This window comes from Echinops telfairi, unplaced genomic scaffold (assembly GCF_000313985.2).
Source record: "Echinops telfairi isolate 266 unplaced genomic scaffold, ASM31398v2 ScPeMD7_7475;HRSCAF=8513, whole genome shotgun sequence".
NCBI classification, from domain to species: Eukaryota; Metazoa; Chordata; class Mammalia; order Afrosoricida; family Tenrecidae; genus Echinops; species Echinops telfairi.
Window position 1 is genome coordinate 31,359,244 of NW_022111379.1, and position 14,795 is coordinate 31,374,038.

General features: G+C 54.0%; 1 protein-coding gene across 1 annotated transcript in view; it reads left to right on the top strand.

Moving 5' to 3' along the window:
• RASGRF1 (Ras protein specific guanine nucleotide releasing factor 1) overlaps positions 1–14,795 on the top strand; it is an 86,370-nt gene that overhangs the window by 69,045 nt on the left and 2,530 nt on the right. The window contains exons 22-25 of the mRNA XM_045285692.1: positions 502–524; positions 4,434–4,631; positions 8,806–8,885; positions 10,492–10,555. Of these exons, the coding sequence (XP_045141627.1) occupies positions 502–524; positions 4,434–4,631; positions 8,806–8,885; positions 10,492–10,555 (365 nt within the window). The remainder of the gene's footprint in view (positions 1–501; positions 525–4,433; positions 4,632–8,805; positions 8,886–10,491; positions 10,556–14,795) is intronic.

Sequence of the window (14,795 nt, forward strand, 5' to 3'; positions counted from 1 at the left end):
GGGGCAGGTGAAGTAAACATATCTTCAAAGAACATTCTTTCTCACAGATATCTGGTTCTCAGAACTGGTGATTTTCAGCGAGGGGAGGGGAGGCCGATGTGAGGGAGGCCCATGAGAGGTGAGTTCTGAGAACCAAGAAGGTGCCGGATTCAAAATGGAGTCCCTTGTGCCAAGACCAGGCATACCAGACTCTGCCTGATAGTGAAAAGGGGCGGAGTCAGTCTCTTCTGTAGCTGCTTCCTGCTGGTAAAAGGATGACGAGTTCAGGAGTGGAAAGGGGGGGTATTCAGGCAGAGTACTGGAATTCCTGCCCCGGCACAGGGCGAAGAGGTTGGTATTGTTGTAACATCATCTGATGGACTGCTATGTGGGTGATTTCACTGAGTCGACTCTGTAAGAGCTGGATAAGGCAGGGGGCAATTAGAAGCAAAATTGTAACTAAAATTATGGGCCCTAATATGGGGGCTAAGAAGGAGTACAAGGAGGAGCTCCACCAAGATGAGGCTTCACCCCATTTTAACCCGGTGTTTCCTAGTTCATGAATAAGTTTATTGATGGTCTGGACGTTGGTTTCCACAATCAGGGCAAACATGCAAAGGCACTGGCTCTTCAGCCTAGAGCAGGGGTCCTCTACGGCCCGCGGGCCACATGCGGCCCGCCGAGGACAGTTATCCGGCCAACCAGATGTTTTACCGCTGCTGCCTGTCCTGCTTAGCAGCCGACTTGTCCAGTGTGCATAGGAATTTGTTCATAGTTGGTTTTTTTTTAACTATAGTCCGGCCCTCCAATGGTCTGAGGGACAGTGAACTGGCCCCTGTTTAGAAAGTTCTAGGACCCCTGGCCTAGAGCCTTGACAAACAACTTGCTTCTAATGTGTACATTCTTACCCAGAGGCCTCTGATCTCCTGAACTTGGGGCTCTGAATTTCAACTGCCCTGGAAGGGGTGTTTTGACACCCCCTCCCTCCATCGCCCTTTCGTGCCTTTTGCTTAGGGTAACGTTAAAGAGACCAGAGGCCACAGAGCCGAGTCCTGACCAAGACTGGGTTTCAGGGTGCCTGGGTAGGATCAGGATAGCATAGTAGCCATCTCTTCCATCCCCTCCTTCTAGACTTCCCCAGCCCCAACTTTCCCCAGCAACCTTGAGCTGAACCCGAAAAGCAGCCCCACATGCGTTGCTAGGAAGGGCCTGGTTGACTAATTAGGACACTAAGCCCTGGCTCCTGGAGGCCCCTCAGGGAAACACGAGGGCAGCAGAGAATTGGAGGTCACACAGTGCCCGGGGCTTCCCCTCACCCCCCATCTCCCACTCCTAGACAAGAGTCACGACTGCAGGGAGCATTCGCAAAAGGCTAACAGAGGACTGGTTCCCCCGGACTCCGCTGTGTGCTTCACAGGCTTTGTAATCTCATTGAAACCTCACAGCAACCCCCAAGGGTGGGGACTGGTGTCCCGTTTTTGATCAAGAAACTGGGGGTGCAGAAGCACAAGTGGCCAAGGTCTCGGAGTGTGTGTGGCAGCTCGTAGCCTCCCGTTGCTGGCTGAGACATATCTATAACTCCACAGGCTACTTGACCAGCTTTGCCCAGACCCAGCCCCCGGAGCCACAGGGACCACGCCCAGCCCTGTGCCAGCCTTGGTGGGGATGTCTGCTTCCCTGAACTTGCTCAGCAATGCGAGGAAAGCACCTCAGGGGCTGGATGTTGGGGAGCAAGATTCTACTCAGTAACTGCACGGAGGGATGGCTGGCCCTCGCTCCCTGCCAAACACACTGCATCCTGGGAGGGCACCCCCACCCATCCACCATAACACTACAGCCCAGGAGAGGAGCCCTGTGGAGCCTGTCCCACTGCCCCTCAGTGCACAATGGTTCCTGTGTACCAAGCCCATCATCAGAATGAAGACCCACATGTCTCCAGCCCTCAGGAAACCCACGTGAACACCAAATCTGACCACACAGCACACACCAACTTGAACACAACTTACACACACCTTGAACCAGGCCAAAAAAAAAAAAGCATTGAAAAGTGTCCCTCCCCCTCCCACCATCCCAACTGGTGCCCAGGACTCCAGTGACTGAAAGACAAGAATCTGACGTGCACATTTGATTGGCCTTTTGCCCTGTGCTGCTTCTGTGCTAAGGGTCTCCTAGCATCCTCTCATTTACTCTTCGTCATCTCCTCTTGTGAGGAAGAAACAGAGGATGCTCCGCAGGCAAAAGTCCATCCCCCAGGTTGCCCAGCAGGAGAGACAGGTGCAGTCAGCCTCTGAGGCTGTCCTTGTGTGTTAGTCTGGATGGACAAGAAAAACAGATTCCTAGACATGTGTGTGAAAGACAGAGCTTTAAATCAAAGAGCAATAGTACATTAAGAAAACATCCCAGCCCAGTCTAGACCAAGTCCATAAGTCTGATATTACCCCACGTGTCAATACGAGTCCATAAATTCCTCTTCAGACTTGTGCGACCAGGCAATAACGCCAAATGCAGGAAGAAAGATCACGGGCGAGTGGGTGGCAAGTCTCGTGGATCCAGTGGTGGTGGAAGTATCTCAGCGCTGGTGTGGGTCTCCACATGGCTCCTCCAGCTCCAGGGCTTTGACTATCAGTGTAGCTCCATGTGGCTTGTCAACAGGAATGTCTCACAGGGAGTGAATGAGCAATTTATCTCCTTTGCACCTCCAAATGAGGTCATCAAACTGCAACCTGATTGACAGGCTAGACTCCACCGCTTTGCAAGTTGACAGGATAGTATGTAACTGCCACACCTTGTAACTACTTGGCGTTTGGCCATCTCTCTTAAAGTCCATTCTCTCACCCCACCCCGCCCGAGCCAGAGTGTGTGCCTTCAGGCAGTGAGCGTCAAGGCAGCCTGAAAGGCTGTTTTGCAGGCTCTCCCAGCAGTTCGACGTGTCTTCTTTCCGCAACCCTTACACTTTCCCTCCTTTGTCTTCATCAGCAGCGCTGACTGGTATCTTCCCTAAGAGGGCCCGATCTAGGGTGAGGCAAGCAGGGAGTGCTGCAGCCAGGCTTTAAGGATCCTCTCCTTTTTCAGGTGCCTGTCCTTGCCTCCTAAGAGGCTGGGAAGCGTAGTGGGTTACCAATTGGGCTGCTGACTATAAGGTCAGCAGTTCAAAACCTCCAGTTACGTCTCCAGGGAAAGACAAAGCGCTCTGCTTCCATGAAGATTTACGGTCTCAGAAAACCCCAGGGGCAGTTCTGCCCTTTCCTATAGGGTCGCAGTCAGTCGAATCAAAGCGATGGCCATGAGGGGGTGAGCACTTGTGTCCTTGGGTGCTTCGTTTGCCCCGCCCAAGCCCCCACCCTAACAACCCTGCTGGCAACATGGGTTAGACATTGGTAGTTAGCCCCCCCACCCCCACCCCGAAGATCAGCAATTCAAACCCACCAGCTACACCAAGGGAGAGAGATGAGGCTGGCGGCTGGCTCCCGGGAAGATGAACAGCCAGGAGCCCGAGGGAGCAGTTGTTCTCGGTGCAGAGGGTTTGCTGTGAGTCAATGGGCTTGATGGTAGGAGGGTGTCAGTCCCAGCCCTCTGCAAACAGGGCTGAATGGAAAGGTCGAGAGTGAGTGCTGTTCTTCATGTTAAAGGGATTGCTTCTGGTATTTCTCCAGTTAGGATAATGTTTGTTTCTGTATCAGGTGAAAGAAATTCTTTTCTATCCTTGTTTGCTAATAGCTTTATCATGAATGAGTGCTGAAATATATGTTTGCTTAGCTATGTCAAGTCTGCATCTGTTGACATGGTGTTGAGATCTCCTTGGATGATATGGTGAATCCCCCTAACACTCCACCTTTGCATTCCGGGGAAAACTCCACTCTGATCATGATATAGCAAACAACCTGTAGTATGTGCCCATAACTTTTTATTTCTTCATGTATCATCCTCTACTTTTCAATGAATTAAGTTCCTAGGTAATTTATAATTCGGATTGTTATTTTAAAGGTAATCTCCTTTTCGTTGTATTTTCTAATTAGTTATAGTTGATGCGGGAGCCCTAGTGGCACAGCGGGTTATGCATTGGGCTGCTAACGACAAGGTCAGCAGTTTGAAACTTCCAGCCACTCCACAGGAGAAAGATGAGGCTTTCTACTCCCGTAAAGAATTGGTCTCAGAAACCCACAAGGGCAGTTCTACCCTATCCTAATGGACTCGATAGCATTCAGTTTATTTTGGGGAAATTGAATTGAAAAATACTGGACATTTTCCATGAACTTTTAAAAGCCCCTCATTCAGGAACCCCTTTCGTTGTTATATATTGAGTTATGACGCCCTGGGACTTGTTCTAGTTGTTTTCTACTCCCTTCTTTGGGGTTCTCAGTCAGGCAAGCCTAGCGTCTGCGCGTAATGCTCTGTGTCGTCTTTCCAGGACTTAACCTGCTCTTACTCTTTCCTGTCATTGCATTGGCTTAAAGATCAGTAACTTGATCGCTTCGGAAATCATTCGCAATGAGGACATCAATGTAAGGGTGAGCGCCATTGAGAAGTGGGTAGCTGTCGCCGACATATGCCGCTGCCTGCACAACTACAATGCCGTGCTGGAGATCACCTCGTCGATGAACAGGAGTGCCATCTTTCGGCTCAAAAAGACATGGCTCAAGGTCTCCAAGCAGGTGCGAGCAGAGGGGGCTGGTCTCACTGCCCACTTGGGGCTAGGCTGGGCCTGTGACAGGGAGGCCAGAGGGCTGTCCGCTGGGTATCCACTGGATGAAGGACAGAGCTAGGGGCCAACACTCCCCCGGGGAAACGGAGAATCTCTTCCATATAACTAGGGAGTGAATATCAGACCCAAGACCTGGCACTGGGATTCAGGACGAACACCTGCAGTGGGTCGTATAGGGCAGTGATTACTGATCCCATAGTCTCCTCCTTGAATTGGGGACAGAAGAGTGGTACCTTCGTGGGGATCTGCAGTGTCACCAAACAGGGGCCAGATGACCCTGCAAGTCCCTTGAATGACTCTTCATTTCACCAGCCCTTCTGGCCACCAAAGAATGAATCGGTTCTCATTAGGCTTTGGATAGTTGATGATCTTTCTTCATTCAGACATGGTTCTGGGAAACCTTCTGGTGGATTCTTCCTCTGGAATGATGTTCCCTGCACTGGGGCCGTGAGAAGGCAGCTCTCCTGGAAGGAAAGCACACTGGGGGGCTGGGGCCACGTGGTACCTGTCCCAACACCAGTCCACATGGATGGAGGAGGCTAGGCAGGTCCCCCAACAGACTGAGTACACTCCAAAGGTATTGATTAATTAGCAGTCATCTCTATAGTCTTCAGGTGGGTGAGCGTGGGGGTCTATCTCCTCTGGGGCAGCCTGGATTTGCATACTGCGTATCCCTCATTGTTCTATTTGTCACCAAGTCCTCACTAACTCTCCCCGTCCCATGCCAATGGTAGCTCAAGATCGTCACCCACCAAACAGGCAGATGGCCCCCTAACCCTGTCTATTTAAATAAGCAGCCAGGCTCAAGATAGCCCTCCAGTGTGCCTCTGTCTTTTGTTCACTCCAGCCACTGACACCAGGACTGTCACATGCTGCAGACACTCCCCCCCCACCCGGTTTCCCTTATGGTCTTGCACCCCCATAAGGATGGTCCTCACAGAGAATCTGGGAGCAGAGGAAGGACATGAGATGATGCCACTCTTGTTAGTGGGCTTCTTCTGCAAAGAACAGGCTGGGAGCCAAGGAGCTCAGCCCTGCTGGCACGTCGGCCACGCAGAGCATGTGCTGCTAGGCACTGCAGTCAGGAGTTGAGCAAGGCAGCTTCCAGGCCTCAAACTCATCCAGGCTGATTTGGCCTGCCACGGTTCAGGCAGGCCTCCTCTGGGGTTCAAGAGGCCCACTCCGGGTCGATGTCTTGCTTGCTCTGCGCTCTATCATCTGGACGATGCCATCTTTTCCTGAAGCATTTTGGTCTGACTTCACATTCCCATACCCCTGAGGGGTGGTTTCTGGACACACACACACACACCCATGTGATAAATATCTTGGCCTCATTCTCTATCATTATCCCTTCCTGGAATTTGGAGGACCCACCGTGGCCCTCTGAAGATTTTTGCCTTCTCTTTGGAGAGTCAGGGCATGTGTCTTCGATCTTCAAAGTCCCTGTGTTAAGTGGCACATGTGTGTGGCACTTGGCTCCAAGAGCTCCCAAGATCCATGGTCATGGCCAGGTCAGCACCAGCGAGGGATGACTCCCTGTCTCCCTACAAGTATTCCACAGAAACTTAGGACCAACAGAAAATGGTCACATTCCCTAGAGGCCCTGAGAGGTGCCCTGGTGGCATAATTGATAACTCGTTGGGCTGCTACCCTCAAGGTCAGCAGTTCAAATCCATCAGCCACTCTGTAGGAGAAAGATGAGGCTTTCTACTCCCATAAAAATTTACAACCTCCGAAACCCACAGAGGCAGTTCTGCTCTGTCCTGAAAGGTCACTATGAGTTGGAATCAACTTGAGGACAATGCGTAGTGAGGACCTGAAACGCACCCCGAGTTTCATCGCCCTTTTAAATGTGCCAGCTGAAACCAGAAAAACATGATGTCTAAATCCAACCCCACCTGTGACCAAAGAGCTAAGCAGTCAGGTTCAAGGTGGGGCTTCTGGTCTCCCTTCCTTTCTTTTTCTTCCAGCCCCTCTCTGTACTGCATCTGCACAAAGACGTTCCTCGGAAAGGATCCGGTGGCCATCCTCCCGGGAGGTGCAAATGGCTCGTAGGGTTTTGTGTGTTACCTCTCCTAAGGACACTTGTATTTTGGGGGAGACAAAGGTGTCTCTTAGGCCAGCAGTCTTTTTTCACTGTGTTCTCCACCATTGCCGTCTCGTGAATTTGGGAGAGAACAACTCTGGCCCCCTGGAGTCGTCCGTCCCTTTGGGGAACAAGAAGGGGGGTCAGGAAACCACAGGATCATCTTTCTTCCTGGCACTGCCTCCAAGGCCAGCTCCTGTGGTCCCCAGCTTCAGGGACGTCTTCCCGGGATCCCCCTGTCTCTGCCCACTGATGCCCATGCTCCCGAGGGGCCCTAGATCCAGGGCCCGGAGTCCTCAGTGATGGCTCTTCCTGACCTGGACAAAAGAATCCTTAACCTGACTCACGTTGGAACACACTTTTTTATGCTTGGGCTCTGTAGTCTCCCCAACACCACAGCTCCTTCCTGTGGCAAGCCAGAGGGCAGATACACGGAGCAAGCAAGAAGGCGAGCGATCCAGGTCTGCTCAGCTAAGGGCCACAGATTGGCCCCAGGTGTGTTCAGAAACCCCACATGTTCGTGACCTGGAAGCAAGGCGACACTTCACCCACGGTCACCTGGCCACCAGGGCCTCCGGGTCTACTCTATCACTCACAATTCTAGGCCATCTGAAACAGCACAGCCCTGAGGACCGTGCCTCTGTATTTCCAGATATGGAAACTGAGGCCCAGCAGGTGAGAGGCGTGTTGGCCTGTCCATGGGTATACACCAAGGGTGAGGGCCAGAGCCCAGCGAGACCCCAGTCTCTGGGCAACTCACTGCTCACATCTAAGCTCACACCACACTGAGTCTTCTCAGCACGTGGGTGGAAAAGATGAGGTGGGAGGGATACAGCTCAAACCCGCACCTCCTCCTGGAGGAACAGGGACGGCTGGGCTTCTAGCCTTTCCCTCTTACATGAGAACAGGCGTTCCCAGCAGACGCAGCAGCGTCTGCCCTGGACTAGAGGCCTTCTTGGCTCTTGGCTCTCTCATCGGTTCCAGAACAACGTTTTTGTTCGCTTTTGGCTGAGTAAGTCCAAACTAGCTGGCTACCTTCCTTCTCCTTGTTGATAATGGACTGGGTGGTTCCCTTGGCCCTCCCTGGGCACGCTGATCTCTTCTTCCATCAGAATGATGAGTGAGTTACATTTCCTATGGGCAGCTGTCTAGGATAAACATTTGACACACCCACACCCAAAATAAGTGTGTGCTTGACCCCTACGGCCAGTGTCCTTTTCAGACCAAAGGGCATTTCGGGGCACCTGGTTTACCACCCTCCTTCATCATGGTCTCCCCATGATGTTCTGCATTCTGACCGCAGAACCGGAGAGGAGGTCAGTGGACTGATCATTTCATAAAGGAGAAAACTGAGAAGGCAGGAGGCAGAGGCCTGCTCCCTACCTCGGCCCCCCAGGGAAAGGCAAGCAAAGCCACACCGGCCCAGCACGTTCTCCTTGCCACACACAGCCAGCCTCTAGACAGTCGCCATCCACCAGAAACTCTGCTTCAGCCCATTGTGGGCATGCAGCCCAGCTGGTCATTTAGCAGATAAGGCCCTTTGTGGTGGGCGTGCCCCTCTCCAGCAAGACCTTTTCTTCCGGGCTGACCAGTTCTCTGATCGGCTTTCACCCTGGCACGTGTCCTCTCAGTGATGTTGCCAGAGGGTGAAATGGAAGTGTGAGACAGACTGCCAATCCCCGTCCCTGGAGGGTAGTATCCTGAGAGAGAGTGTGATGGGGAAACTCAAGTTGCATACCAGGCCCAGGGTCCCAGGCCACGCCCCAGTGTTAAAATCCAAAGCGCAGGTCCCCACAGCCTCTGCCCGTGGGCTGCTCAGCAGTGTGTGCAGGAGCAAAGGCACATTGATCAAGGAGGCCAGGGCCCCGGGCCCCAGAAAGCCCCCCACCCCAAGACCCGTCGGGCCCTGCACAAGGCAAAGCGAATGAGGTGCGGCCCCCCTCGCCTGCGCCGTGGAGGGGAGCATGCTGGAGCGTGGGCCAGAGCGGCGGGCCACCATGGGAGCCACGTGTGAGTAAATGCTTCTAATTCCTTCTAGACAAAAGCTCTGATTGATAAGCTCCAAAAGCTTGTGTCATCAGAGGGCAGATTTAAGAATCTGAGAGAAGCTCTGAAAAAGTAAGTGTGTGTCCTTTTGTCCCTGTCCTTTCTAAAGCCTAGAGCCACCCTTGCAGGGCCATGCACAGGCTGCAGCAGGAGGTCTGTCTGTCTAGCCACATAACCTCTAGATGCCCTTACCCCGAAGCCCAGGTCCCTTGTCCCCTCACGATCTGCCAGGAAGTTCCAGGGCCCCAGTGGGGGCAGGGGAGCGGGGTTCCTGAAGAGGCGCATGCGCTGTGGGAACTCTGGGATCCCAACAAGCTTAATGACCATGCTCCGCACGCATGATGCCTGCTTCCTTGAGTCTAGAATGTACATTTTTCCCTTTACATCGTAATATTTCTGACATCGGGTTGTCTCTGAAAAAAACGGCAACCTGTTCACTGATTGGGACTGCATTCCCTTGTGTGTATGAGGGGTCGGCATCACATCGGGAGAGCATTTTCTAGACAATGGCATCTTGCAATCAAAGAAACACCATTTTACCAATAGTGACCACGGATGGTTCACAGAGCCATCCTGGCCACCCCACCGGCGTTCTCTGTCTGGAAGGGTTCCTTCCCTTGCAGAATGGTCCTTGGGGCCAGGCTAACGCTTCACTCTGGCCACTAGCAGCCCCCTCCGGTCGGGAACAACAGCACAAATATTGGAGACAATTCAAAGGTTACCTGGGCAGAGGGCCAATATAGCCCCCATCATCGAGAGCCAGGGCTACAGGGCAGCTTCTCAGAACACCCTGTTCTTCAGACCAAGAAACGGAAGGGCTCGCGCAGAGTCAAGGGGCATATGACCAGAGTGGCCGAACTAGGACTGAGCCCAGGCCAGCCTCCAAGGCTACCTCCTCTGGGGCCCCAGGAGAGCTGTGCCAGGGAAGTCCAGCCCACTGCACTCCCGAGGGCTGCGCACGCATGTGAAGTGCGGACTATACATTTAGCACTCCTGGTCTTCGCTAATTCCGGGCTTCTGAACTCGAGAATTACCTCCTTCCACTGATGTGCCCAGAGTCCTCCACCTGCGGCCCCTGAACACATGTTCCAATTGGTTGGTCCCCGTCTGCCAGCCCACCTTCTGCCAGGCTGCTCACTAGGCCTCGGAGGGAGCCCGGGAGGCCCCTGGGCTCCAGATTCCTGAGAGCCCACTCCCCTACCTTCGGAGAGGAAGCCAGCGAGCCCTGCAGAGTTCGTCTACTTCCCGAAGCTGGGGGTTGGGACAGTCAGACCCTGCCACCCTGGCGGAGGTTAAGGAGCACCGCTCCCCCCGGGGGCTCTGTCAGCGGGCTGCCTGTTCTTGTCTTCTTGCTGCTCTTGGTCTGTCCTGCGCCAGCTCTGTGTGCCATTGCCTCCGACCATCTCCACTCTGTGTCCTCAGACAGATGTTGTGCCCATCTGTGCTGTCCGGCCATCTCTCTTCCGCCCGGGCTCCCTAGAGGCCCTGTGGACTGTGCTTGTGGGGAGCTACCCCCTCATGCATTCACCAACTTGTCCGTCCGTCTGTCCGTCCGCCCCCTTGGGGGGGGTGGCAAAGGGGGTGCTGCTCCATCTGCCTCCTTCACATGCTTCCTCGTCTGCCGCAGCCTCCACTGCTGCCTCGGTGGTCCCCATCCTGACTATCTGCCCCCTTTCAGGGTACCTAGGGGCCTGTGTAAGGGCCGCTCCCAGATGCCCTGGTTCTCCCAATACAAGGCAGAGGTGACCTCCAGGCACTCTGGGAGCCGAGGGCTTTATGCAAACCAGGTTCTTGCCTATGGAGACTTAGGAAGACGGGGAGGAGGGCACGTGGGTTTGCACCTTTCTCCTATGGCACTAAGGTCTTCACGTAGAGACGGGCAGACCCTGCCCTGGGCCCTAGAGGTCTATTGGCCTAGATGGGGGAGTGGACAGAGGGATGGAGGCTGTCGTCTGGTGGCCATGGTCAGTGTCCCTTCTGGACAGGGAGCTCTGGGATAGGCCTTGCCAAGTAGCTTCTTAGCCCTGTTGCTATGTCCCAGGCATCGTTTCCTGCCTGACATTTAAAACTCAATTTTGTGCATGTGCCCCTGCTCAAGATTGGCCTTGCTGCCTTTACCAGCCAAGACTTCATCCCCAAATCCTCCATCCTGCCTTCCCCCTAACCATGCTCACCAATAGTATCTAGTCCACCTACAACCCCGTCTGCGCCCCTCCTTCCCCCAAACCACAGCATGGTGAAGGCCATTCAGACCAGGGCCTCCCTCACTCTCCCAGTGATCAGACTGCCTTCCTCGGCTCCACGCTGAAAATCCAGCAGGAAGGTGTGCTCCTGAGCACTTCCGGGACTGAGTCCAGTTCTACCGGCCTCGTCTGATCTCAACCCCACAGACATTTGAATGGCTGTGCCTTCTGTCTTTCACTTGACTAGAACGCTCTTGATTTGGAGAAACGAAAGGGACAGGGGTTGGAGCCAGGCTGCGGCATGAAAGCTTGTCCCCGAGTGAAGGATGAGACTGGTTATGGAGGAGGGAGGCAGCCAGCTGACCATCAAACCCATCCCCGAAGCACCCCATCCAGCCCAGTGGCTTTGTGAGTCCAAACGCTGAAACTAGAGTGTGGGGTTCTCAGGGGCCCCAAGAAGTCACTCCTCTCACCGTCTCTATCTCATCTTCTGCCTCTGGTCACGTGAAGCCATTAGTGTCAGGCCTGCCTGGGAGAGGGTCTGGGGGTGGGTGCGGCCCACCGCAGCAGGAGCATATCCCAATAAAGCAAGTCCCTCCTCTGGTTGGGTTTCCCAATGTCTATCAAAGGTATGCTTATACTCCGGGGCGGGGCTTCCAAAAGGGCGTGGGGAAATTCCATTCTCTTTCACTTCCATTTTCCCACAAACTTTTTGAAGCCCCCTTGTCTTTGGAAAGGAAGTATCAATAAACAGCATTCCGGGAATGTTGTGAGAACTCTCAGTGAACACATGCTGTTGGAGAGATGTCAACGGGTGGTTGCCACATGCCTTTTGCTGGTTTCTTTAAAAGCACAGTCTCTTCAAAGAACCAGAGAAAAAACAAGTGTGGCTGAGAGATTTGAGATTGAATTCCACTAAATTCTTCCTCCTTCCGCATTTCCCCGTTTTACCACCCTTTCAGTCCCAGAGAGGCACCGCTACTGCAGCAGGTTAAGCACTGTAAAGACCAAAGTTTGAAACTACCAGCTGCCCCCTGGGGAAAAAGAGATGTGGCTTTCTACTCTCATGAAGAGTCACCGTCTAGGAAACCCTTGGGGGCAGTTCTACCCTGTCCTAGCGGGTCACTGTGAGTCGCAGTGAGGGTGAGAGAGTGAACTGCCCTCCACCGCAGGTCAAAACCTTGGCCCTTGACCCCCAGGGACACAGCCCACACAGTCCTGCCCCAAGTGCTCCCTCTGGCCCTCCCTGAGTGCCCTCCACAGGGCCCCAGATGGGAACAGCGAAGCCTACCAGAGCCAGCAGAGACTTGCAAGAGAGAGCAGCCTGCCCCACCCTAGGGCCCCTGGGAGAAGGGTGAAGAAGGGAAAGGGAGGAAGGTGGCAGGGACACAGTCGCTGGTCACCAGCCTCCTCTCCTGGGGTTCGATATAGAAGGGGTGCACTTCTTGTTTGTGGTAGCTGACACCACCTGATCGCTGCCATTCGACGGACGACGTGGTCAGGAGCTGCTTGCTTCTGGCTAGATAGAAACATCAAGTGAGGGTGGGGGGAGGGGGTGGTCTCCAAATAGCCCTAGGCAAGACCTGGGCACCGGTCAGCTGGAGGCGGGGTCCCACCTGAGAGAGGCAGGTGCCCACACAGGGTTGTGGCTAGGAGGCCTGGCTCCATAACGCCCACACTCTGCTTCCTGTTAATTCAGGTGTCTCAAAGCCCATCCCACCCCAGACACTCTGAACTGCACAGCTCGGGGTTTTGTCCGATTGATTAAGTATGGGTTTGCCGTGTGTGTGTGTGTGTGTGTGTGTGTGTGTGTGTGTGTGTGTGTGTGTGTTGATGAGATGAGTCCTGTCAGATGCCTCACTAAGAAGGTAGAAAACAGGCACAGAGGTTTGGTTCTGGGCTCCAAGTGCCACTTGCAACCATTGCAAAGTGGCAAATCCATCACCTTCCCATAATCACCTTCCCACAGCAGGTGATGCCCCCCAGGACCTCAGGGAAATCCACTGCAGTGAGCAGCAGAGCCCCGTGGTAAGGTTTGGGCAGTCAGAGACCCCGGAAGGCCTTCAGTGTTTCAGAAACCCCTTGCGCCCTTCCATCCATCGTACAGGGTCAGCTTGCCATCACTTGCCCTCACATCTCCCTTCCCCAGAGGAGAGAGGTCCTTTACACACATGGGCACATGGAGAGGACTGCTCAGACCCTGCAGGCCAGCAGACCGGCTCAACCTCTCAGCTCCAGGGTAACATGGCACACTTTTTAACACTCTCCACCGTGCTCCACAAGTCTTGTCCTTCAGACCTAGGGGCAGATGGCGAGGAAATAACAGCTAAGTGTGTGATCGTCATGGGCAGTAGCTGCCAGAGGGACCCTGAGAGATCTCAGGCAGGAACCATGTGATCCAGACTTCTTTTATCACAACATACAGCAAAGCTGTATTTGACACTGTCATCCCCAGTAGACAACGCCCAGACACGTAACGGACAGCATTTCACAGAATGACTGTGTATGAGCACCACTACTTTCGGTCCCACTCCATTCTTTTTCCCCTTTATTAAAGGTCCCATCAGGCCCCACTGACTGAGGTGATTTCAACACCCTACAACTTGCACACACAAAAAACGCTCCGCCCGCCCACTGTGTCCCAAGCATCATGTGTCCACCTCCTCCTTGGCTGTGCTATCCCTCTGTGCTGTCTCTGTGCTTTTCTGTGCCTCCTTCCAAGCAACGCCCTGCTTTCCCCCTGAATCCACTGACAGCAGAAGAAAGATCTTCTAGCCGGCCAGGGAAAGGGACAACCAGCGTGCTGGTCCTGAAGCCAGGCTCCCAGAAAACCTTAGGAGGTGTGAGTGAGCTGAGAGCAAAGCAGTGTCAGGGGACCGATTCTGAGGCCTGGTGCTCTTGGCTCTGAGAGAAAACGTTTTTTACATGGGAAGGAGGGGCTGGGTGAATGTTAGAAAGTGCCAAAGGCAAAGGACTGAGGCTCTCCCCTTTGTCCCCAAATGAACCAATAGTATGGAGTCAATGCTCAGGCCCCTTGAAATGAATTGTTTCGGTGCTTTGAAGGCTGGGGATCAGAGAGGGAAAGCATTGGCCCAGGATCACACTGAGCGTGAGAGAGGGCGAGGCTGGGTCTCTGCTCCTGCTTGCCCACTCCCCGCCTTACCTTCCCCTGGAGTGGTAGGCGAGGGACAAGAAGCCATGAACAGGCAGAGATGGGACGGTTTAGAAGGAGGGTCACCTCCATCTCTGAGCTGAGCGGAGACTGTGGTACTGGGCAAGAAGCCTTCTGGAAGTTGCTAAATGAACCCTGCCAGACTAGAGTGACAACTGTGATTCCATCACAGAAGTGCCCTCTTACCGAGCACCCACCTAGGGGTTCCAGGGCAAACACTGTCAAGCCCATAACAGGACGGTCCCACCAGCCCCTGTTTCAGAGCCACGAGTCAGAGGGGGGTGGGGGGGGAGCCTGTGTGAAAGGGGAGGCTGGATAGGGTAGGGGATGGGAGGCTGGATAGGGTAGGGGATGAGAGGCTGGATAGGGTAGGGGATGAGAGGCTGGATAGGGTAGGGGATGAGAGACTGGATAGGGTAGGGGATGAGAGACTGGATAGGGTAGGAGATGAGAGACTGGATAGGGTAGGGGATGAGAGACTGGATAGGGTAGGGGATGAGAGACTGGATAGGGTAGGGGATGAGAGACTGGATAGGGTAGGGGATGAGGGGCTGGATAGGGTAGGGGATGAGAGGCTGGATAGGGTAGGGGATGAGAGGCTGGATAGGGTAGGGGATGAGAGGCTGG